Source organism: Boleophthalmus pectinirostris, unplaced genomic scaffold (assembly GCF_026225935.1).
Source record: "Boleophthalmus pectinirostris isolate CB_2022bp ecotype Guang Dong unplaced genomic scaffold, ASM2622593v1 HiC_scaffold_1, whole genome shotgun sequence".
In the NCBI taxonomy this organism is placed as follows: Eukaryota; Metazoa; Chordata; class Actinopteri; order Gobiiformes; family Gobiidae; genus Boleophthalmus; species Boleophthalmus pectinirostris.
The window spans coordinates 26,268,227-26,294,880 of NW_026570970.1; the positions used below are offsets into that span (position 1 = coordinate 26,268,227).

General features: G+C 37.8%; 1 protein-coding gene across 1 annotated transcript in view; it reads left to right on the forward strand.

Moving 5' to 3' along the window:
• Positions 1 to 26,654, forward strand: part of thsd7ba (thrombospondin, type I, domain containing 7Ba) — a 327,257-nt gene that overhangs the window by 263,128 nt on the left and 37,475 nt on the right. Inside the window, exons 15-17 of the mRNA XM_020920389.2 lie at positions 76 to 267; positions 11,637 to 11,906; positions 12,997 to 13,175. Of these exons, the coding sequence (XP_020776048.2) occupies positions 76 to 267; positions 11,637 to 11,906; positions 12,997 to 13,175 (641 nt within the window). The remainder of the gene's footprint in view (positions 1 to 75; positions 268 to 11,636; positions 11,907 to 12,996; positions 13,176 to 26,654) is intronic.

Sequence of the window (26,654 nt, forward strand, 5' to 3'; positions counted from 1 at the left end):
CTCATTTTCATCACTATAAAATCCACGGATACATTTCTGTGTATTTGTACATTGAAGTTTCTCTGTCTTTTGCAGGAGTCAGTTGCATTGGAGAGAGTGGAGAGGCTGCTAACATGAGCTCGTGCCTGCTGTGGGCTGGTCCCATCCCTTCTCAGACCCGCAGCTGCAGAGTGCCCTGTAAAGACGACTGCTCCTTCACCACATGGTCTAAGTTCACAGAGTGCTTCGGCTGTGGCACCTTCAGGGCACGAAAACGCTCACTCACAGGTAGGCAACACATGGGTTAGATTAGGAGCACATTATCTTCGTCTAATACTTATTTTGCTGTAATTGTGATAATTGCTTAAACTAGATGAGTCTTTTGTCATTGCTACTTATCCAAAATGATGGAAAGTCTACTTCTTTGATGACATGTAGAATATTGTTTTACATTTAGCTTTATAGCTATTTTAAATTCTAATATTGATCTGAAATTACTTAACAGAAACAGGCCTATTGACTTCCGGTTCAAAACTGTTCACCTGCTCCTTTATGTTATGGCACTGTAAACCTCAATGCCTTTATATAGCTGCACTTCATGGTAGCAAGAAGCAGATTTTTCTCTTTAAAATGACTAAATAGTGGAGAAACCAATGAGCCAGTTAAGTACAGAGCAGTGGGCGTGTATGCAGTAATCATTCACAATACAATTTGGAATGAGTCAATGATAGAAGCCATTATAACACGGTTAAAAGTTGATAGTTCATAGTAAATCTTACCATGTCTGCTAATTTCTAACTCACATTTCAAGTAAGGCTGTTTCTATTTCTGCTACTTTTTAATTGCATTTTGGTTGGACAGATATGTTTTATAAGCAGCTCTTGAGGTGAAAATAAGTCAGCTGAGTATCATCTGTGTCTAATTATAAAGAGTTTTATTTTCTGATAATCAGGAAGTGCCCTGTTTGTATGCTAGCATTACTGTAATGGCAAAACTCTGCTCTGGCCTCTGAAAGTTGTGAAAAGTGCTTATAAACTCATCAGGATGAATAATTAGGATGCTGGGAATGCACAAGGTAAGTGGGGAATAACTTTGGACCACTGCAAACTGTGTAAAATGAACCAGCTCTGTTTTCCACGTTTTTTATTTTAAAAAATCCAGTACAGCGCCTTTTACTGTCCAGAGCTATATAAATTGTTTCATCTTGTCTGGGTTCTTAGTCCCTATAGTCTTATGTCAGGTCCAAATGAGGCCCAGTGCAGCCTGTAAGCCTGTATTTGGGTGCAGATGGCCAAAGTGAGTTACATGCTATGGTTGCAGACCAGGCTGGCTACTATTTGTCTTCATGAATATTTGATCCAGTGCCAGAGGGCTCGCAGTAAACATGGCCTGTCTCCTTCTGTAATACTCTTAGAAGTCTTCGCCCAGAGCTGGAGGATTCGGCTGTTTTCATGCTCTTGTTCAGTAGGTCCTAACAGTAATGAAAGCTGGATTTTGGTTTGTTTACCTGGTTTTAACACTGCCGGCTGTATTGGCTCAATGTACATTAATGTGGGTTTAACAGTTCAGTGTGTTAAAAGCAGGATGAGAGAATATGGGGTCGTCTTCTCTGATAACACATAGGCTAGAGCTGTTATACCTGCATTCAGTCAATGGGAACATAGGTAATCTGTTTCACACATTTGTACGACCCTTGCATGTGCATCAACAACACAAAACAAAAATATGAAAAACCCAAATGAGACAGAATTGTACCGTATTTTTATAAGTCGCAGCGGACTATAAGTCGCACTTTATGGGGAAATGTATTTTGTAAAATCAGAGACCAGGAAACGACATTTCATCTTGAAAGGCAAGTTGTAGTAATAACAACAGAATAGAGAACAACAGGCTGAATAGGAGTTAATATCACGTAACATAGGAACAGTTAATCAGATGATTATAACATAAACAACATAACATATGTTTACCAAACTCACGATCTCACTCCAAATCGCTAAATCCATTGAATTCTTCATCCTCAGTGTCACTTCTGTGCAACCTCCGGAGATAAACCGTAGATCCATGAGGTAAACAGCATGCCGCTTCTTCTTCTGCGTGGCTGTCGTCAGACTCAGCATCAGATCCAGTTAGAATTATTCCGGTCTTTCTGAATCCAGACAGGACGGTTTCGATTGTCATTGAAGTTCAGGCTTTGTCGATTCATCTTGTGACTTCCAGGAAAGTTACATGGCGCACTCGCCCGGTTGTCGTGAAGCTGTACTCTCCATCCCCGCTTTCCAGTCAATCACAAGTTTCTCACTCCAAAATTTCTTTCTTTCTGCTGCTCGATTACCGTTTTTGGCTGCATATTTCACTATTTGCAGTGAGACAGCGGCTATTTCTACAGGAGGCATGCGCAGTAGAGTGCGAAGTGACAGTGGTACAGGAGTAATAGTAGCACTAGATACTGACACACAAGCCTAGAGCGCCCTCTCACGGCTGTCAGTGTGACAATTTTAATATATAAGTTCCACCGGAGTATAAATCGCAGGACCACCCAAACCATGAAAAAAGTGCGACTTATAGTCTGAAAAATATGATAATATATTTAAAATGCATTTTCGGTACACTTTTGAACCCCTCTGTAGCACGTACTAACATGCCGACATGTTGAATTTTATTTCAAGTTGAAAATTGCAATAAGTAAGCAATAGTCCAACTTGACATTTGGTTTGATGTGTTAGCAAACTGATATTTTTATCCATACCAATGTTTTCTCTAAATTGTATGTTTTGTTAAGTATATATACTTAAAGCGAGTGAAAATATGTATATTACTGTATATGTTATGTTTCCACTCCTACAAAGTTGACACTGTGAAATGAACTGTGCAGAAAACCACAAATTAAGAGCCACTTTAATTATGCTAAAGTGCTGCTTGTTCATTATAATTGCACTAATATGCTTTAATGGCAGAGTATGAATTCAGTAGTTTTCGATGGTTTACGCAGATTCAAATGCAGCTGTCAGGAGGAATGACTTTAAAACAGAATTATGTTTGGAGAACATGGTAAAAATAGCATGGCAGGTGTTATTTGGCTGTTGACATTTTGACATGTTGGTTTTGAGATTTCAGTGAAGTTATCCTAATTGGGATGAAATTACCTTGGCTGCACTCTGCCTTGACATATATGACATTTACAAGAACTAGGCTCTCTCTATCTATTATCAATCCAAGTACTTCCTTCCCCATTTACAAGATGAGCCTTTTCCAGAGCTTTTATTTGCTATTCTGGTATTTATGTCACTGTGAAGAATGTTTTATGACTTGCATTTATGTTTTACTTTGAAATGTGCAGTAAAATGCAATAGATTGAAAGGTGGTGTTACACATTTGTGGCAGAGAAATCAATTTTAAACTGTCAGTAAAGATATATGTACGTCCAATGCTCGACAGATTTTAATACTAGATGTTTGAAAGTCTGGGCATACTGTGATCCTGTCGACTTCTGAACAGGGCCAGAATTTTAATAGTGTTGTTATATGCTTTGGGTGGCAAGTTTAGCTCCATATTAAACAACAGGGCTAAAGGACCAACAATTCACTTCATTGCCACTCTATAAAATTTTAAACTCTGGCATCCGAGGCTTGAACATGAGGCAGAACTGCTGGACACATGTTCCCAAAGACTTTTCATGTAAAACTGATGCATCTGACCTCTGAGTAAGAGTAACTTTCTAGACACAACTTCTGTTTTGATTTTGAAGTTAATTAAATCTGAAGGACAAAACCACACCGTTAATGTAGAAAGATAGGCCGAAAATGGGAAATAATCATATCTGAAGGAGCAGTACAAGGAACACAAATGTTTAAATCATTTCATATTGTCAAGATAAAGCTTTGTCACTTATACATTTACTCACAGTGGTATAAGTTACTTTCATTCAAGTGTAATGTTAGATCAAAATGTGTATAACTCACAGTTTAAGCTTTAAACTATATACAATCTCATTTTATTACTTGCAACAAATCACACTTTGTTGCAGACAGTTGAATGTTGTCACAGTCTGCTGTTACAGAGACTGTAAAAGGGTTGAATAAAAACAGACAGTGCAGCAGTGATGACTGAAGCATGTGGGGGATGGCTCACTAAAATGCAGATTTGGCTGTGGTGTGAATGGGCCTATGTGGGACTATCAGCGCTAATGTAGTTGTCAGAGTGAAGCAATGCCACCCCTGCGCTCCTCAATCAACCCCCAGCAGCGGTGCAGATGGGACAGACTGTTAGAGGAGAGCACTGGGTTCACTCCATGAGCAATGTTTGCAGTGGAACCAGATGGAGAGCTCATTGGGAGCACGGGAGGTCGAGGGCACGTGTGAAGATACTACACCACCGGATTATAACAGGAGATGATAGAAGTGTGAAACTATAGTGCAATGCAGTCAGGAAAGTGTGTTTAGGAAATCTATTGAGGGTGCGTTCACACTTGCACAATCTCTACATCAGAGTTGGGACCAAACTGGAGCCCAGAACTAACCCATGACTAGACCATGGCTAAACCATTACTTGAACACGACTAAATTATTTCAAAATAGTTTCACTCAACAGTAGCCTATTAAAATATATTTTAATGTGCCTAATGATAATAGGCATGATGATAGCACGGAAGACTCGTGGTTTGAACTGGAGAGGTATTCCCGTGCTGTGCCTTTAAATACTTGCACACATATGTTAAGTTTTGCGGGGATATTAAATTGACTTTCATGTATTTCCTGGAAACTGATCCTAACGTTAATGATAATCACCATGAACTACTAACCTAGTAATTGTTGATCTAATATTGACACATACATACATTTATATTGTTCCCTTAAAGTCTAAACTCTGCTCCAAACCATGCTTTTAGTGCCATTGCCAATATGCCAATATGCCAATTTTGTAGTCTCAACACATTTTTTTTTTCGCCTGATGGGTGCAAGCACAACCTTTGCATGGGTGTCATGATCCTACTGTTTATTTTCGCAGTGATGTTCACAGATTTAAAATAAAATGCTGTGGTATAACATACTAAACTTCTAAAACTGACAACTGGTATTCATATTTTTGTACTACATCACTGAAACATCAAATTTTAATTGATAAAAATTTGTCATTGTACACTTTGTCTTTTAGAAAATTACCATTACCATTGTTTACCTTGTCAAATGTTATATTAATTTGTGTGGAATCAGGATCTATGTGGATTAATTGGATGGATTCTGTACATTTGCTGGTTTAAACATACTCTCTTTAGCCACATGGGGTCAGTAGAAGAAATTAATTTGTTTTAGTCAATCCATAAAACTTGTGAACCCAGTAAGAGTCAGGTTCAGTCAGATTCAATTAATGTATATTGTCTGCTCCTCCTACTTTAATATTTCATTTTATTCTAGCTTATTTTCATATCTTTTTGCATGTACTACCAAGTTATATATGTCTACAAGTAAAAAGCAGCTGTTTGACAAATATGGTACATAATACATACACATAATATAATTTACCCCTATTAATGTTTTGCTGTCTACTTGCATTGCATTACAAGATTCATACCTGCTCTCTTGCGCTTACCACCCTTCGTCTCTGTTGGTCTATAACAAGTTATTGTTTTAATTACGCCTGTTGTTTTCTAAATTACTGGGGGCTGCATTAATTAAACCTTAAACATATTAGTCAAGCCACATGTTCCGAATGTCTAATCCAATGGGACTCACAGAAAATACAATATGATACAGAAAATGATATTGAAGCCTGTATGTTTCACCAGCTGTTCCTCCTACTGTAAAGACAATGCTATGTCTTAACAGCTTTATTTGCAAATGAAGGTTTAGCACCTAAATGTCAAGTGTTAAATGATGTATTGAATACCGTAAGTCTCGTAATAATATGTAATTACGTTTTATACCAACCTCGGCCTCTTTAATGATCCACTGCTGATGCACAATATGTAGCAATATGTCTGCCAGCACAAACCATCTGGGGCCTCATTCATTACCACTCCATATGCAACGGTATGATAAACAGCGGCATTGTCTTCTATGGAAAAGTTGGCTGCCTATAAATCTACTGTCCGTCTCTGTTTCTGGGCGGAGTCTTGGAGTCCTGAGAGTTCTCTCTGGCTTTCACTGTCCAAAAAGCAAGATGTGGATATGAATTGCAAATTCTTTAGAAACTTCTGGAACCAAACTTTTTTAAACAAGTTTTATAGTCCTCATTTTTTGTAATTAATTTAACTACATTTTCCTAAATTTTATTTTATTTTACTTTTTTTTTTTCTCCAGTCATCAGTAACCATTCTGACACAATGCACACATTGCTCAACACTGCCAAATAGGTTTCATGTAGAAGCTCCCCAACCCAGATATATTTAGTTTTATATTTGCTTGCCATGGTAACAATGCTCATTTTATCATCATCATAATTTACTCAACAATAATACTTTTTTGTTAAGTAAATTTGGGTGTATTATTACAGTATATTTTTATCACTTCTTATGTCTAACTGACACACTGGCTTTTCTCCCGACCTAAGGCCTGTAGTTGCTGTGAAAAAAACATAAAACAAAAAAAAAACATGACTCACTAACTATGCAAAAGCAGGAAAAGATAAATGGAAGAATGAATGAGAATTGTGCTTTCTGACAGCAAAATGTTTAGCAACATATTGTAGACTCAGATGGTGAATCCACAGCAGAATTTACAAATCCAATAGGAGATGCATCATCATATGGATAATAATCGTCGTTTCGTGCATGGTTATGCTGCTAACAAGTTTAATTTCACCTCAGATCACATCACTCCTGCCTTATTATGAGCGCTCAAACACACAGGGCTTTTTCCGGTGCAGCCGAAGCATAACTGTTCCATATGCACCTTCAATGATAAAAATCCATCATCTTTCCCCTTGCAATATTTCCTCAGCTGTATCTCATACCTCAAAGCTCACTGTAGGATTCTGGGATTTCTGACTCTTGGACGCACTGCTTCTATAGAAACGCATGTGATAGAGGCATATGCCAATTATGCAAGCAAATGGTTTTAATGGTATCCACTTATAGAGAGGCTATTGCACTTCTTTTGGGTATATGTGACATATTTAGATCACCACGTTACCTTTTACTGTTTTGAAAATGCTATATTTGCACACATATTAACATGTTTCATATTTTAAGTTTCAGTTTAGTTTTCGACGCTTTGAGTATCCCCTTACCTAGCTCCCTGTAATAAGTCTTTGCCCCTTGTGTGCTATCACAACACAATCTGAGTGCATTCCTCTAGTGAAACCACTGCACATCACATCAGGTTTGTGAAGTTCTATTTTTGTATTTTGTATCCTGCTTTTGCAAATTTATGAAAAAATGGCTGTGCGGGGGCATAGGTGAAGTAGTCTTGTTGGTGGAGCTTTGTGTAGGATCATTCTCCTAAACACACATGAGGGTTCGAGTAGTGCCCCGAAGAGATTGCTAGATTACTCATGAATGGATGACATAAAACCACTTCAAGCCTGTTTTTTGTGAAGAAACAACGTTATAACATGGTGGAAAGTGATTTTGCATCATACCCCTTCTTTAATGATAACAATTGCTTGCAAAAGAGCTTGTGTTGGGTGTTGAAAATGTAACTCTCCTATCCCAAACAGAAAAAAAATACAGTGTAGTTGGAGTTCCTCTTTTCTTGGCATATTTTAAAAAAGAGTATGCCCACTTTTGTGAAAGACATTATTGTAAAGGAGAATTCCATTTTATATTCCGATGATAATGCAAGGAAGGAGCAGAGAGGAGGCTAAGAAGTGACTGAAAGCCATAAGGTCATGAATGAAACATAGCCAAAGGTGTGAATCGTGTATTGCTGATATCCATCACAAGAAGAGATTTGTAGCATTGGATCATCAGTGCATATTAACGACTGTACCTATTTCTAATTCTTTCATTTAATAAAGTAATATTTGTCTTGCCCCAGTACAGATTTACAACAGATATATAAAAGCGGCTTTTAGGGTCAAAATGATACCACACTGTGTGCTGTCTGCATTATTATAGTACTTTTATTATTAGCAAACCAGGAAGTAAGACTGCAGAGCTTTTAGCATGCTTGTTGTTGTTCGCATTACCGTGACTGCAAAACTCTGCTCTGACCTCTGAAAGTTGCGAAAAGCATTTACAAACTTATCACAGTGAATAATTAGGATGCTAGGAGTATACTTCACAAGACGCAAGGTTAAGGTCTATTATTTTATAAGAGCATACCAGTGTAAACTTTGATAACTAATATTAAGCACTTACATGTTCTTGCACTGTAACTAGAATAGCATTGATTCTAACAAATAGAATATGAAATCAGTCTAAATTTTTCTTAAATCCCTGTACTCTACCCCTAAAATAATTGTTGTCAAGTATGGCTCATTGTCTCTCTGTTTGACTTCCTCTTTGGTATGCAATCTTTTGGCTTGTATTTAACCCAGATGTACTCCCTGATTTACATTGTTTTTATGTCTGGTCTTCGTCGTTGTTGAAATGAGTACAGCAACTGGAAAACTGTGTTGTAAAATTATTAATTATTCTATATTACCCCATGTACTCATTTCACGCAGGACGGGCCTTTTTGCCCTTAACTTCCCATACATCCAAATTGATTATTTTGATCAATGAAACCCGTATTTTGAACCAATCGCCTGAGGTGTTAGACAGTGTGGTTGCTCTAGACTCTTTGAGAAGCATTGATCAGCTGCTCATTCTTATGCATGGACATTGTGGAGGTGCTCTGTGCTGACCTCTGCGCGCTACATATAGACAGGCAGAGGGTGGCATACGGCTGATTCACATGCACTCTCTCTCAGTTTGGTTAAAAATGGATCACTGCCTGCTGCTTTGCATTCACAGGGCTGAAGAATATTATATATGATCTTTCTCTTGTATATGCTGCTATAGGTTATTGCTATCTGCAGTATGCACATTGAATATATGCATGTAAAGTAAGTTTGAATCCAGTTTTCTTCTACTAAATCATTTAATGTTTCATTGGTTGGATGGATGGATGTTGTGATAACTCAAAAAAGTATTGAAGGGGATTGTTAGGTCCATAATCAAAGGTATACTATGTAACTGTTGTGGTGGAGGGTCTGCAACCTGCTTGTCTCCATGGAGATGTTATCGAATACCTTAAAAGACCTTGAAAAACACGCCTTCTTACTATAGCCAATTCACCTCTCTGCATATTTGAACTGTTACTAGGCCTTGTTGTGTCACCTGCCTTCATAGAGATGGAGATAGAGTTAATTTTATTACATACAGTGGAATATTCCAGGTTAAGATATACCTTTCTCCACTGAAACAAGCAATTGGTTGATCTTACACCAAAAAAGTTACATACTGCATCTTTAAACAATTCCTGGTTAAGATAATTGTACCTGTGTTATAAATTGTCTTGATTCACTTGCCGACCGTTCCAGTCATAACTTGAATCTTCAGACTGGCATAGTGTACAACTATGGCTTTTTCCTATTGTTTTCAACTCCATGTCAAGATATGACATTAAATTTAAAAGTCAGTGGGGCATTTAACATTTATATGGTCAAATAGGGTTAATGTCTTTGTTTGGATCTGAAGTTGTAATTGTACTGACTTGCACTCACCAGAAGATTCATACCTGATATGCTTGTGAAGTAAATGCATTGAGATACAGCTGTCCATAATGTAATCCAGTGTTGTGAGCAGACAATCCATCACAGGACGCATTTGTCAGCACTGGACAGCTTTGACACCCGTATCTGTTACCAGTCTGCAAATCGAAAGTGACACAGTCTAAAGAAATGCATGCCTTCCAGCTGCAGCGTCACGTGGCTATCTATTAATCATCATCAGAAATAATGGGGATGAGTAATTACACAGACCCCAAGTCAAGAGTGTTTTAATGGGCCTAATAAAAGTGTCTATCAAATAATGAATGATGAATCTAGTCATGTAATTGGGATATTCAGTACTGATTTATTTTAACACAAAGAAAAACCTGGCAATAATTTTACAGTTCATAGAGTGACAGGACGGTCGCTTAATGTATGAGCCCAATGTGGGAAATAAATCCCTGGTTTTAGTTGGACAATCTTGCTCTTTGTTAAATCCTGATTTAGAGCTGGCATATAACTGGGTTAGTCTTGGTTTAGTTCTGGTGCAGACCTTGTTTAGTCTAGATTTAGGTCTGGTATATTCTTCTACTGTTCTTAAACTTTGTGGTGCAACACTAGATTTTTTCCATTGTGAGACAAATAAAGATTATCTTATTGTATCTTTCTATAGGTTTAGTTCTGCTATAGACATGGTCTACTCTATTGCCTTAATTCTGGTATAGACCTGCTTTAATGTAGTCTTTGTCTTGATTTTGTTGTAGTATAGACCTGGTTTATTTCTTGACACTTAAGTCTTGTACTGATTTGCCCCAGTTCTGTCCTTTTTTAAGTCTACTCTACTCCAGGTTCAGGCCTTGTTTAGTCCTGATTCTTGTGTTCTAGTAAGGTGTACCTCAAATGTATTCAGAAAGTGTGTATTTACTCTCTCTCACACAATGTGTAAGATGTATTTTGAAACAAGCGATCGGTGCCTGCACCTTTGGGGGAAATAAATCAATAAGTCAACATCAAGAAGAACCAGCAGGAGCCTTCTAAAGGAAATAAGTGTCTTTAATGTGAAAATACTGCGTTAGCCTGGACCCAAGATCAGGGCTGCTCTTGTATCTGTGCAGGGCTTGGTTCTCCTGCGTCGCCGGCCTCTCAAATCAAAGGCGTACTGTGTTCAGCTTATCATTAATAATAAACAGCAGCTCTGTGCCTGTTGGAAACTGTGTGAAAGAAAAAGATGGCCATAAATGTGAGTCTGGAGAGAGATTAGAAAAGATTTTTTGAAAAGGAAGTATGTGTTTCTTTCTCTGTGGAAATCCTGTCTTTGTGTGTGTCCTAACTGCTACATGATAGATTTAAAATAGAAAATTATGTTTTGGTTGTACCATACATTTTTCAGGTTTTGGGAGAACCATTTATTGGACCTCACATTTGGCAATGGTACATTCTGTGCAGTTCTAACTTAAGAATGTGAAATAACATCTTGCAATGCTTAGTCTTCATGAAATATAATAATCTTTTTTTTGCTATTTTTAGCAAATTATTAATTCCAATTTACTCAACATGGAAAGTTTCGCATTGAGACAGCTGGGGATTTAATTATCTCAGTTTATGTAGAACAATCTGTTTTTATTCTATAAAGAAAAAAGTTAGCTTTTTTTCATAAATTGCATTTATAGTTTCACATTATGGTGTTTTCAAAGTCTGCTTTGAAATTTAAAACAGACATTGCCCAAGGCTCAGTTGTCAAGTTTTCATTTAAACTAAAGCCATGGTTTTAATAGTGTGGAAGAGCATAAAACATAACTCAAAAATGTATGCAGTTCTTTGTAGTCAGTAAAGCTCTTTATTGTGCCTATAATAGCCTTTAGTTTTGTGCTGATTTTCCATGATTTTGACCCTGGCTTTTTCTGTTTTTTAGACCTAAGTTTTACTTAATTTTGCCCCAGTCAGTTTTGATCCAGTCCTGGTTTAGTTCAAAATTCAAACCTTCAGCATTTCCTCCTAACCAACTTGTCTTCTCCTTTCAGGTCGCAGTAAAAAGAAAGAGCAGTGTGCAGATGAGAAACTGTACCCTCTGGAGGAGTCTGAGGCATGTCCCTGTGATGAGCTCCTGTCCCAGCCGTTTGGAAACTGGTCTGAGTGCCTCCTACCCGACCCTTCCACCAGGGGACAGCAGCAGGAGAGGTGGAGGAGCCAGCGTCAGGCCAAAGAGTGTGGGCAGGGGCTCAGGTACAGAGCTGTGGGCTGTATGGACCAGAACGGACGCCCAGTCAACCCCACCCTCTGCACAGAGACAGGTAATAATTATGAATGTGGGAACACAATATACCTCAATAGAATTTAAATTACAATTTGTGTCACAGAAAAAAAAAATACATGTCCTCTGTAAACAGCAAAATCTACTTCTTTCCAATATCTTCTTTTCATGGAAAGAACTTGCTACCATTAGTAGTTTGGACCTCTGCCCACATGATTTGAAATGCATGGGATTCTTGAGTATGAGTTTACCAGTTAAAATCTTTCCTCAAATGTTAGAGCTACTGGATGTGATTTAAATGTGCACTGTGAACAAAAATCCTGATTTGAAAATCTTTAATTTAATTGCAATCGCAAATGAAAAATTACAATACAGGTTTTTTTTTCTAAAATAAAGCAGCTTTAATAGAGAGTAAAAACATGTTTTGGATTAAAAAAAAATGAATACATTTATAGTACAAGATGAGAGTTGTTGTCTTGAATATTGTGATGACATTATTTCAGTATATTTTTGACACAGAATGAAACAAAATATCAGTGAGTTAACTTACATGTCAAACAATGTCAAAATTAACACTTAACAAAGCCTAAACAACACCACTTTAGGATTAGTGGAAACTGTGACAAAATCTGAACGCATATCTTTTACAAATATAGATATTCTGTTGTCCATTATATTTTAATATGATATTTCCAATATCCCAACATCAATAATTTTGTAATATATTCAAATTGAAATATAAAATGCAAATTACTAATTTCAATTAACCTCTCATGACATGAACATGCAGTTAGACTGGGTTAAATCTTGGGCCTTTGAGAATTGACGATTAGGGTAATTTTCCACATTTAATGAAATCGCTTTAAGCAGGCAATTAACAATGAAAATGTTGTTATCTCAAAGTTATGCTGATACTGGAAGCAAACCAAAAAAGAAAACAAACCAATTATACAATTTCCTCTCAGTACGATGGCTTGGCACTGTTCAAGGCACTCATTAGTGCAATAATAGTCTTTTGTTGTGAGTGTGTTATAGAGGTCTGCTGGTCTGACAGTATAAATGCCGTTTTCACTGCAGTGGGGCACATATAATTACTCGGCTCTCCTGTCTCTGTCTCTGTTGTACTGCAGGCTTCATGGTGGAGCTCTGCCACATCCCCTGCCCTCTGGACTGTAAGCTGAGCGACTGGTCCGCATGGTCAGCCTGCAGCACCTCCTGTGGCAGCGGACTGAAAATGCGCTCCAAATGGCTCAGAGAGAAGGCTTTCAATGGAGGTCGACCATGCCCCAAACTTGATCTAAAGAACCAGGTAAGTTGTATTTCAATAGATGCATAATTTTGCTTGACATAATTACACAAATCCACTCTATCATTTAGTAAAGATTTTGTATTATTAGGGCAGTTGATATTCCAACTTATATTTTGTAACTAAAGAAAACTGTGTCTACCTCCATGTAGTAACAGCAATTCATTCATTCTTCTTTTGTTTCTGATGGTGTTTTTGACTATTTTTTAGACAATTAATATAAAACATGTAACATTATAGTATAAAGCACATTTCAGAAGTTGTAGTAGGCCTAAAGGTAAAAGCTTGTATTCTTAACCTACAGTAAATTAATTGAATTCCTGTAGAATATGAAACTTATACAATGATATCTTCTTGGTAAAAAAATTATTTCAGATGAACTACAGGTTATGGCAGTCTACTTAATGTAAATATAAAATGTATTCAGCTCACCTTCTCCATATAGCTTATATTCTTTTCATTTATTTTTCATGCCTTACTGCAATTTTGTCTCATCCTTACTGGCAGCTTACAGACCATGGGGTTATAACTGTCAGTGTGTATATAGAAACACAATAAATATAAATTCGACCTCATCATCCATGCTCATTCACACTGTGACTTCTCCCTGCATCTGTTTGTATCTATGGGAAATTGGCATTGCTGCGCTGAATGCAGAAAATGGTTTCATTAATTGGATCTCAAGTTTTGTTTACCCACACAGTGTTCCCTTAGTAGGCATGCTTGTTACCTCACTACTATAGCCAACTAGAAGAAACATGCATAGAATGTCTTACTTTCACCACGGGGAATACTACTTTACATAAATATATTTCAATCAGTAAAATAAGCATTACAAAAGAGGGCAAAATGGGGGCTTAGGGGTGATTAAATGTGGAATAAATCATAGAGATACTAGAAGAAAAGCAGGTCTAAAGGCAAAACCAGTTCTAAACCAGGGCTAAAGAAGGTCTGTTCCAGGACAAAAACACAGAATTTACTTGGCCTGAGCAAGGATATATCCGATAAAACAAAGTATGTCTGACCCTGGAGTTAGTCTAGTAAGTCTAGCCAACAGTGGCTTTTGAAATAAGAATTGCTAAGGATGCGCTGATCCAGTTTTTCTGTTGTAATACCAATGTCGATATTTTGGCTTTAACTATCTGTTGATACCCAATATCAGGTGATAACAAAGCAGAGACAGAAAATATAATTTATTTCCTTTAAATGCAAATGGCATATGGTTGAAAATATTAGAGGTGTTTAACTCAAACATTGTGCTGTAACTTTATAGATCAAAATGGGATTGAAGGATATGTTTGAACCAATATCTGATCCATCAGAATTCAATCAAAATATTGATGCTGATTTCTGATACCAGTATTGTTTAGGTGCATCCCTTAGAATTACAAAGCATAATTAATAAAAGTCCTCTTCAATGTAACAATGCATATGGAAATTATTTCTAGCAGCCCTACCACCAGCAACACCCATGTACCTTTTGAGAACATAACTGACATAAAACATCAACCACTGTGGGACTTGACAGCTGACCTGTTTATCCCCCTGTATATTTAGCCAGAAAAAATCCTCAGACATGCCCTGTTCCTTGGTATTGAAACATAAGGTACAAAAACATACTTATCCAGTGTTAGAAGTGGACAGATGGGGTGCTTTTGATATTCCATAGTGGAGCTTTATTCTGTGACAGCACTTTTCCCATAGGGTCTAGTTTTGAAGAGGCGTATTGTTTTATGAAGGCCGCTTGTACGCTTGAATGGTCTGGAAAGGACACTTGGGTTTGTGGAGGTCAGTATGCAAATGTGTGGAAATCTCCTCTGTGTGTGGAGTGGAGGCTTGTGTACAGATGGTTAAGTGCCTGCTAACAAGGTCTATATGCCCCCTCTGTTGTTCTGCCCCGTCATAACACTAGTGTTTTATAATAGCTGTTTCTATAGACACAGAGGCCCTCACGATTTTAAATTTTATTGAAGGGGAAAATGTAATTTTGTTGGAAGTACTAAAGGGTGGCACATTTTGCTGCACTTATCAAAGTTAAGTAGACTTCATGTTTCCCCTTGTGATAATTGTTCTATGCATTTGATCCATCAACCTGTGAGGAGCACCAGACTCTTTTATGGAAAAAAAAAAAAAAAACACTATGAAACAATTTTTGGGGGGGTTGTTGGAGGAAAACTGGAGGACCTGGGATAAGATAGGAGACGCCAAACTCCATTCAGAAATGCCCACAAGGTTTTGGAGTTAATTCTTACGGTTGTGCAACAAATCATCAAGTTTTAAGGTCAAGGTACACTTTGTTGTCCCCACAGGGAAATTTATCCTCTGTATTTGACTGATCCTTCAATGCTGCTAGGGCAACCTGTCAGGAGCAGTCAGCGACCTATTTCCACATCCTTCGCTAGTCTTGGTTAGAACTACTTTAGCTTGAGGTCTTACCTTTGTCTCCTAATGTACCTTGTAATTTTATGCCACATGCACTTCCTAACTCATCATTCTCCCATCCCTTATTCAGGCACGGATTTAACCATAACTTCTCCCTAGTTATACACTTCTTCTACAGTATTGCATAGAATTTTTGGCAAATTAAGCAGATGTGGAAGTTAATTGCAGTCAGGCTAATTAAAGCTATCATCGTTACAGCTAAGCACCAATCTTTTCTGAATGTGCTCCCCCAGTTGTGTAGTTTGGAGGTCTTTCTAACAAAACAGTCAAATCATTAAGCAACCCCAGGCAATTCTTTCTTTGCTTCTGCCAAACACTGTAGCATGAATCATATTTCATAACATCTAATACTTAAATTGTACAATATTGTACACAATTTAAATATGCAAGTGTTTTTGCTTAGAATCTTTGTGTGCATATGTGTTTGTGTGCGCGTTGATGAGGCTTTAACAAACTTGATGTTGCAAAAGTCCAGCTGCTCTGGAGTATTTTGGTGCAGATAATAATATTTTCTTGATATATTATATGCAGATTTATCATGCAGATTAGTATACAAAATACAAACCCAGGCCATATGTTTGTGTCTTGTAGTTGTAATTTTAATTTCATACATGCAAATTATACTTATTACAATGCATACAGTAATGGCATAGGCACTGATTTCCCCTAAATCTTTTAAATAGGTAAACTTTTAAACGAATAGTATACATGAAAATGATCAATGTACCTTAACATGATTTGAAGACAGATGAGAAAACAAACCTATCAAATTCACTGTGGCAACTCTGACTAAATAAAGTACAGGCAGCATGAGAGTAAAAATATGTATATTCACATATTTGATTACACATATTTCACACAGTATTTTAATTTCATTGGCTCAAATAAACAAAACAATATTATAGAAATATAATCATAAGCTCCACACTAGTGACTTATGGAGAAAGCTGAAATACACTCCCCACCCCCTAATGGTCATCATCTCCAACAGTCGCAGTAGTCAGTCCTGCTGTGCCTCCAGCCAGGCTCCCTTCAGCGGGAATGACACACATGCAGCTTTCAGTGGATCACAACTCCTCCAGTTGTCCTGGGATTCCATGTGCAGGGAAGATGGAGAGAGATAGACGGAGAGAGGAGAAGGGAAAGCCTGTGTGTCAGTGTTGAAAATAACAAGCAAAAATGACCACTATGTCAACTGGAGCGTGTAGAAGTTGTAAAGTAAACCGGCAAGTCTTAATGAGCACTATGCAAGTTCTTCCATTCTGTAAAAACTGATCAAGGGCCAGTGTAATGCGATGAATAATGCATGCTACAAAGTGTCTGTCTTTCACTGTTAACGAAATGTGTTTTGGACAGATTTGACACAACAGTAAGTACAACAAAGAAGATCTCAAGTCTGTAATCTGCTAAGCTGCTTCTTAATGAACATGCTGTTTTGGTTTGTGCTTTAAATGGTAGATGTCAGCACAATTAAATACACTTTTGAAATGATGTCTGTGTGATGGTTATGACTGACAGTATTATTGAACTTTGTATAAACCTCAGACAGAATGTTTTTCCAAATGTTCAGAGTAATTCCTGTTTCAAGAAATGCATTATTGGACAATAGTTAAATGCATAAAGCGCGAAATAGAGAGAGAGAGGATAGAGACATTGGGCAACTGGCAACATTATTGTTTGTGTAGTTTTTGGCATTGCTGTGAACTCTATTGCATTTAAAGGTGCACTATGTAACTTTTCTGCTGAAGGGTCCATAAGCCACTCGCATGTCTTCATGGAAATACTTGGGTATTATTCTGGAATAGTCCACATTATGTTCAACTTATCTCCATGAAGACAAGCAGGTGACAACACCAATTAAAGCTACTATGGCCAAAGACAAGCAGGTACCCTTCACCAGAAAAGTTATATACAACTGCACCTTTAATGAACACATATTTTACCTCCTAAACTGAACCCAAAAACCATTACAGATGTTATAGAGTGCAAGCAAATCTGCTATAAATTGGATTTGAGTGATTTAGACATAGGCATTGTATGCCAAAAGTCTAATTTGATAGACACAATCTATTCTCCAAGATTTAAACATGTCTATTTGTTATCAGCTGGAACAGTGTGTTTACAGCCATTATAACTGTGTGTTAAGGTATAGTTGCTTATTTTCTATAGGACCCATGTTAGGGGAGTGCATTTCCAGAGACCGCTTTTAAACTCAGCCTCCAGATGTCAACGCAGCGCTCCCAGAGAAACACACAAATTGGACGTATAATTGTAGGAGACATTTGAATTTCATCATGCCTTCTGCAACTTTTGTGCCACCAAATGCAGGAATATCAAGTGTGCTTTCCCTGTGAAATGCAATCGCAGTCTGATATTGACTATCTCCCAGCCACAGTGCCACCAGATACAGTAGATATGTGTTTTTTTAATGGTAATGCCCGGGGCCTTGCATTGCTCATTCCACTGTGTTCTGTAGACATTGTTTTCCCAATCCACCTGCAAACTATTTCTACCTACAGCTTGTGTATGTGTACTGCTGCAGGAATGTTGTTTAAGAAGGCTACACTCATACATGCGTGTATAGTACATTGTATAGTTACAAGTAACATGAACAGATTAACAAACCCTCCAGCTCCACTGCCACTAGAACTAATTTCCACATCTAAATGTAATGAGTTTGCAGTTTTCTTTAATGACAAAGTTCAGGGCATCAAAAATGCCATCAATTCCACAACACAAATAACAAGCATGCAGCCACAGAGACACTTAGAGCTGAATCACTTTGCACCTGTAACTGACAAAACTGTTTTAGAGATCGTTACCAGTCTGAGTTCATCTACTTGCTGCCTGGACATGTTACCCACTAGATTTCTAAAGTCTGTCCTCAACAGTTTACTTTCACCACTCACTCACATAGTTAACATGTCACTTCAATCTGGAACATTCCCAAACGCATTGAAAACTGCGGTCATTAAGCCTCTCCTAAAGAAGAGCAGTCTTGATGCCACAGTACTGAACAATTTCCGACCCATCTCAAATCTGCCGTTTTTTGGCAAAGTCCTTGAAAAAAGCTGTTTACCAACAGCTTACGAACTTTCTCCAAATGAACAACTCCTTTGATGTTTTCCAGTCAGGTTTTAGAGCCCACCACAGCACTGAGACTGCTCTTATCAAGGTGACAAATGATATCCGCCTGAACACTGATGCAGGCAAAGTCTCAGTCTTGATCCTGTTAGATCTGAGTGCTGCTTTTGACACTGTCGATCATGGGATCCTCTTACAGAGACTAGAGGACTGGGTGGGCATCTCTGGTACTGTACTAAACTGGTTCAAGTCCTATCTAGAAGACAGGAAGTATTTTGTTGAAATTGGAAACTGTGTCTCAGATGACATGGCCCTGACCTGTGGGGTGCCTCAGGGGTCAATCCTGGGCCCCCTGTTGTTCAATCTCTACATGCTGCCATTAGGCCAGTTAATAAGCAGCAATAACGTGTCGTACCACAATTATGCAGATGACACTCAGATCTACGTCTCTCTGGCAGCAGGAGACTATGGACCAGTGGACTCACTTGGTCACTGCATCCAACAGATCAGTGTGTGGATGCAAAACAACTTTCTCCAGCTAAACTCTGACAAGACTGAAGTCATAGTGTTTAGTCCACAGAAACAAAGGGACAGTGTCAGCAGTCACCTCCAGTCTCTCTCTCTAAAACCTTCAAATCAGGCAAGAAATCTAGGGGTAATAATGGACTCAGACTTGAACTTTAACAGCCACATCAAATCAATAACATCTGCAGCCTTTTACCATCTAAAAAACATAGCAAAAATCAAAAGTTTACTGTCTAAATCAGACTTGGAGAAACTTATCCATGCATTTGTCTCCAGTAGATTAGACTACTGTAATGGTCTGCTCACTGGTCTCTCCAAACGAGCTGTGAGACGCTGCAGAACATCCAGAACGCTGCAGCTCGGGTCCTTACTCGAACTAGGAAGTACGAGCACATAAGTCCTGTGCTCAGGTCTCTGCACTGGCTTCCTGTGCCTCAGAGAACAGACTTTAAAGCAGCTCTGCTTGTGTACAAGTCTCTCCATGGCCGAGCACCAAAGTACATCTGTGACATGTTAGTGTCATATGAAACATCTCACACTCTGAGGACCTCAGGGACCGGCCTCCTGCTGGTGCCCAGAGTCAGAACTAAACAAGGGGAGTCAGCGTTTCAGGTTCATGCAGCTAAAACCTGGAACAGTCTTCCTGAACATGTGAGACAGACTCTTCTGTGACGCTGTTTTAAATCCAGGCTCAAAACATTTCTGTTTAACTGTGCATATAACTGAAAGGTTTTCATTCCGCACTCTTCTCTCCAATTTATGTCTCTCTTTTTTAATTTTAATCTTCATGATTATTTATGTTTTGATTTGTTTTTATTATGATTTTAATGTATTTCTTATTCTGTAAAGCACTTTGAATTACTTTGTGTACGAATTGTGCTATACAAATAAACTTGCCGTGCCTTGCCTACTTATGTCATGGAAAAAGTTCTCATCACAGCTGTCTACTTTTCAGTTAATGCAAAAATGTAAGTGTACGTTTGTGTATCTAGCACTATAGATATTGCCCGGCAAATCCAAAATCTCTCTCCGTATTTGTTATACACACTGATATGAGTCTGGTCTCCATGCTCTCTGTTGCATCTCAAGACCAGTTAAAAGTGAGTGTGAAATCTTTTTGAGTGACACATTTGAAATGAATAAGCTCACTTGTCACCAATGATTTACAAATAAAATCAAGTTGATCTCACCTCAGATTAGACTTTAGTGCTTGGCTGATTGATTCTGCAGAAATCTATCATGTTTTTCAGCCTCCTGTGATTTTTTTTCCTCCAGTTTTTTTCAATATTGATGGACAATGCGTGCCCCCAGTTGGCTAATCCACCTGTCAATCACACCCATTTGAAAACGAGAGATCCACAGGTGACCAGACTCATATTTTCATAAAGTATTGAAGAAGTGTGTATTCTGGAATCACTGTAGGTATTTTTGCCGCTTGGGGTTTATTAAAAAATACAGATACAAATGTGTAAAATAGGGTTGAAGAATGGGGAGAGGCATTAATTAAATCTTGGGCTTAAAATCGATCTTACAGTGCTGAGGCTGGCACAGTTCCCTGCAGATGTTTTAGCACAGCTACTACTGTATTTCTACTACTACCACTACCTCTACCTCTCTTCTCCTCTCTCCTCTACTAATATTATTACTGCTAGTTCCAAGGCACCCTAACTGCTTTACAATGTACTCTATTATTCATTTATCCCACAGTTATTCTTAGCCTAGGGGCAAGCCACAGATTTTTCTGTCCTCACCAAGCACTCACTTGCACATTCACACAGACAAGGTGGGTGATGTGTCTTGCTCAGTGGCACATCTGCAATTGATGTACATCTCACTATATGGTATCATTCTATCTACTGTGATTGCTGACAGCACCGCCAAGATATTTCTGCATATACTTCACATTCTTCAAGTCCTTACAGAAGCATGTATTGTAATACTACTGGTACTTTGGTCTAAATATATCAAAATACTGTTAACAAAAATGTACTGGGGGGTGCATGAGTGAGACAAACAGGTGGAAGAGATGCTAGTTTGATTGTGTTTTGAACTGTTATTTTGGTCAGAAATTACGGAAATAGCCTGCCTTGTATAGTTGTCTCTTTTTTATTGTTTTATTGTGTGCTTATTCATTGTTTTGTACTGTTTTCTTGAGTTAAATCAAATAAAATGCATTCTTATTGTTATTTATATTATTAAAAGTACAATTTTTATGTGCAAAGCTGTATTAGTCCACTGTAGTGCATCTCTAATGGTTGTATTGACAGTTCAGTCATACAAAACAGCCAGCTTCTATTGCCTCTGTAACACAGTTGTCATATTTGTTCACTTTATAGCTCAGCAGCCGCTGTAGCTAATAGGAGTCTGTGGTTAAGTTCAATAGAAACACAAGCTTCTCTTTATGGAATACAGGAAATCAATATGTTTTTTCAGCTGTGTTTTCACTTGTGTGTTTATCTGCTCAAGTCAGAGGAGCAAGGAAAAGGCTGTGCAATGAGATTACTTTGTTTTGTGTATTTTAAAATGTGTTTATAGAGTGAAAAACAATACAACTTGATTTGACCATTTTGGCTATCAGGCTTGTAACCAGTCTTGTCTCTTAAAGGTGCACTATGCAACTTTTCTGGTGGGGGACATTATCCACTTGTCTACATGCATATGTTATTGTTTTTTCAGGAATGTTGTGCAGTATGGCATTAAATGTATCTATTTTGCCTTTATTCAAGTGCATGTGTGCTATAATTATATAAATCATTCTTACCATTAGAGTGCTTGCCTGTCCACAGATCTGACGATAACTTTCACTGGTAACATCACCTGCTTGGAGACAGGTGATGTTTCTGGTTGACCGGACCCTCAACCAGAAAAGTTACACGATACTAGTTTTTTTCTAGTAGTATTTTAGTAGTGTTTCAGATAACAACTACAATTTCAGTGTAGAAATCTAGAAATCGTACTCATTTTCAGCTTTGGACTGTGTTTACCCTTTTTATTCATTTCAAATTGGGTCTTCCTCATTTACTTTATGTTTTCTGTCTTGCTGTGTCTAGCCACTCCTGTGTTATATTTCACAGCCTACCACTTGGGGCTATTGAATCACAAAAAATACCAAGCTGTTTTTAGTCCACATTTGTGAATATGTTGAGCTCCTATATGAACTGTGTGTGTCCTCATGATGATGGTTTTAATCCGCTGCTTGACTCAACCAAGTGAAACATTTGGTGCTGCCTACTGCTGCCAAGTACTTGTCTTGGTCTGGCTCTGGTGGATGTTTGTGCATTTGGCAAACTGAATTAAGCCGCAGGGCGAGTGGTGCTGGCAGCTTTGTGATAATCTGCTCTCCTCTGGGGTTTTTCTATGCTCCTTGTAAATACACCGCTGTTTAAACAATGATTAGTCAGTGAAGCTGTTTTGTTTCTTTTTACAGATGTGCTATAATGGGCTCTTGCTGAATGATCCAAGGTAGCAAAACACAGCAGACTGGTTAGCATGTCTTAATCATGGTAAGGAGACTGGGTTTCATTCCCTTGGGTGGTTAGGACTGTGCAATTAATAAATTTAAATATTAATTGTTTCTAATCAGCAATGCTTTGGTCTTTTTAATAAAGAGGTCTAGAGCCAATCTTCTGTCATTAAAAGCCTGTGGCTTGGAGCTGAACTTTGGGGGAATACATTTGACTATTTCCTGTATTGTTTATTTTCAGAATATGAATATTGATCAATATAACCAACCCTATTCCCAGTATTAGTAAGGTGTTTTGAACTGTAATAACCTCATGCAGTTCCTGACTTTTTCTCCTACAGGGCAAGTACTAAAAAGACATGTCAAAAACTACAACATGTTTGTGAAAAGGCTTATATCTGGTGGTTTATCCATGAATGAAACAAGCCTTCGGCCAGTGTTCACCTATGGCCTGTTGTAAATAACAGTGTCTCAAAAAAGTAGCAAAAACAAATATTGTGTATGTACAGAAGTTGTAAATCACATTTTTTGACCCTGCTCATGGTCTGCTTTATACATGCTTTACTTTTTACATTCTTTGATTTGTACTTGCAGCATTGTTAAAGTTTTTACGTTTATATATGGGTTGGTTTGAAGCTATTCATTGGACTTGAGCTAACAGTACCTGCAATACTGTCCTTCAAACATCAGGTCCTTGCCTTAATTACCTGTGAAGTGTGGCTCTGTTTCTGGTCACACCATCTGACCATCTGCTGACGATATTGGCCTTATGTTTACAATAAGCACAAGAGCCATACTGACCAATACTTTTTCAATGGTAACTTTTGTAAAGTGGAAAATACCAATTTATGTTAAGAACTACAAAGTGAACAGCCTGGTGGAGGAGTAAAAATGAATGTCCAATCAAAACTAAACTATGTTTAGTTCCATTGCAGTTTTATAGTTTTAACACTTTCTTGTTCTATAAAGCACTTTAAATAAGGACCTACTTTGTGTTGTGCTCTTTAAACACATTTCCCTGCCTACCCAATTAATACAACTATGCAGAAAAGTTCTTTTTTTTTTCTTGTCAACATCAGAAAACAAATGTGAACCATTGCCTTTCTACCTTGTGCTGTTGTTGGGCAGGGCTGTTGCTCTTTTATCCTGGAATGGACTTTATTTTTGATGAATTTGTGAAACTTTTTTGAGTGTCATTTTGCCAGGCGAGTCCTCAAGGCGCTTATATTTCCAGAGGATACATGCACTGTGTCTCAACAGAGTTAATGATAGTGCTGTTTGTTTGTCTCTTTTGTCCATTCGTGTTTGTGGTCTTGGCTAAACTAAAATGCACCTTGGACTTAAAAGCAACAGGCTTCTTTATCCATTCTCTCTTCTTCCCAAATGCTGCCATCCGCCTGCCGCTTTGTTCTTGTTGTTGTTGTTGACGAGAGTGTGTAAAGCGTGCAGTGTACAATTGTATTGGTTCAAACTGTGGATCTCACGGGTGACGCAATCATTTTGGGTACAACTACATGCCGTTTAATACCGAAAAGAGACCACTTGAAATGTTACTTTGGGCAAATTCAATTTCAAGCCTTAGGGCCAACAAAAATTGGTTCGAGGGCCGTATTTGACCTCCCGGCCATAGTTGGACATGCCTGGATTGAACAATGAATGTCTAACTGTGGTTTGGTCTCACTGTTCTCCTCTCTCTCTATCGTTTTTTAGTTGTTGCTTTACCTTCTGCCTCTCAGTCTCATCAGTGTTGAACCTCCCCTGCTCTTCATTAGCGCCGCCGCCCCCTTCAGCCCTATGCAGATGGAGCAGACTGGCACCAGTGAGGGGTAATTAACTGTTACCGATGCTACAGCACAGGCCCTGTACAAGCTCAACCCTAAAACTGCAGTGCTAGCCAGTATTTCTAACATATAATGGCTCTCACCCAGAATCTCTACACTTCACTTTTCCACCTCTTAACCTTCTCGACATCCTGATGGTCCACTGTGCTTACCTCAAACACAAAGGTTAATCATAGTCTCTACCTGCTAATTATGAAAACAAATTGCTCAGAACGTCTGGGCATATGCTAAATATATTTGATTTAATTACAGTGCCAGTTTTTCAGATAAGATTCAAAAGGTATGGCATGTTTTACACAAAAGACCAGGCTGGATAAGCATTAATAAAATGTTGAAAAAAAAAGTCATTTAATTATAGCTTCCTGTCTGGATCCTCTTGTACCCTGTTCATTTTATACGGGGCTATTTCCTTTGGCTGTCACTTTTAAATGAAAGCCTCATCATAGATTTCCATGCAGCGTCAGGCGTTTCCATCCGACAGCAGTAAATTAGATATGTTAACTCTAGCTCCAGCACCGCATACAGTATATTCTTTATGATTTCTGTCTTTTGCTCTCATCAAATAGGACTATATCTTGAGTTGCAAGTATCCTTTATACCTTTTATAAGAATGTTCAAACTAATACATGTTGGTAGATATAGCTGCACAATCTCCCAGATAGGCTTATGATTTTATGAACCACAAAGCACATAGATAATGACCTACTGTATGAGCAAAAATGTAGAGTGATTTTAGTAGAAATATTTCTTAGTATTGAAAGATTTCATAATATTAGCATTAATCACAAGCTGATTTTGTGACATCTAAGCAAGTATCCACAAATATCCAAATTGTAACATTTTCTGTAAACTATGTACAAGAACAAGTTCAAGTTTAAGTATGATACCTTTTTGCACATATAAATGATAAAATGATAATAAATGAAAGATTTTACTATTCCTTCTGTCGAAACACTTCAGTGTCTAAAAACATCGTTGTGGATGATATCCTAATGAATGAGCCGAGTTAATTCTTCTACTTCATTAGAATTGAGGCTTGATAATTGAAAACAAAATAAATAAGCCAAGGAAATTAATTTAGAATGACAAACAACTTGATTGAAGAATTATTTATGCAATTTAAGTTCAAAGTTGATATAATAACCTCTAAAAACTATGATGAAGATATACATATAAGATGTACAAGTTTTTGTTGTTTTTTTAATTTAATTTTATTTTATTTTGGCTTAACTTTTAATATGCATGCTTTTTCCTCAGATATGCATGATAAGTCTTACATAAATTGCAAAAGCTTTGATGCTGACAGTCCCGGCTTTGTAGAGGGATACTGTTATCCTTTTTTGTAATTATCAGGAAGTGTGCACAGATCATTTTGTCACCCAGGCTTAAGAGATATACTGTGCTATACTTTTCACCAGCCCTGATCCTTTGCCACGCACCTATCATTAATGCATGACTTTATACCTTTTTGACAATGTTTCCGGCTTCTTTTTAAAACACACAAGTCACCTTTTCAGTGCAGAACAAATATTAAGTTTGAGGTGATAGTGAGCGTTCTCTTCAGCTTCCATCAAACATATGTGCGTTTATATTCTAATGTCCCTACTTTTATTCAATAAAATATTTTGGTATACTCAGGGGCAGTGCAAACTGGAGGCAGGATTCTGGCTTTGCAGCTTTAATGCCATCTTCGAGTCTTTATTTTCTTGCAGTCCACCCACAGCATACTGCATTCCGTATCTATTCGGGCACAAATGGATAATCAAATTCACTGCTGTTTTTACTGTGAATTCTAGCTAGCCATAGGCAAGGACCTCAGCATGGTCCGGCTGCACTGCACTTTGTTGTGATGTGATGTAGGGCTGATTTTTTTGACAAGCACCGCAATTATGATTTGATTTGCAGTCCAGAAGAATTGACACAAAGACTGAAATGTGAGATTGAAAAGTATTACAAGAATCACATTTCAGAACATGCTTGTGCAGATCTAAAGTACTGGGTAAGATTTTATGCAGATGAAGACAGGATATGTTGTTGTTTGTGGAGGAAATTTTTGTACTTCAAAAATTGCAGCAACTGCAATTTCCTAAATGTGTCTATTCAAATTGCGATTTCAATGTGCAATAT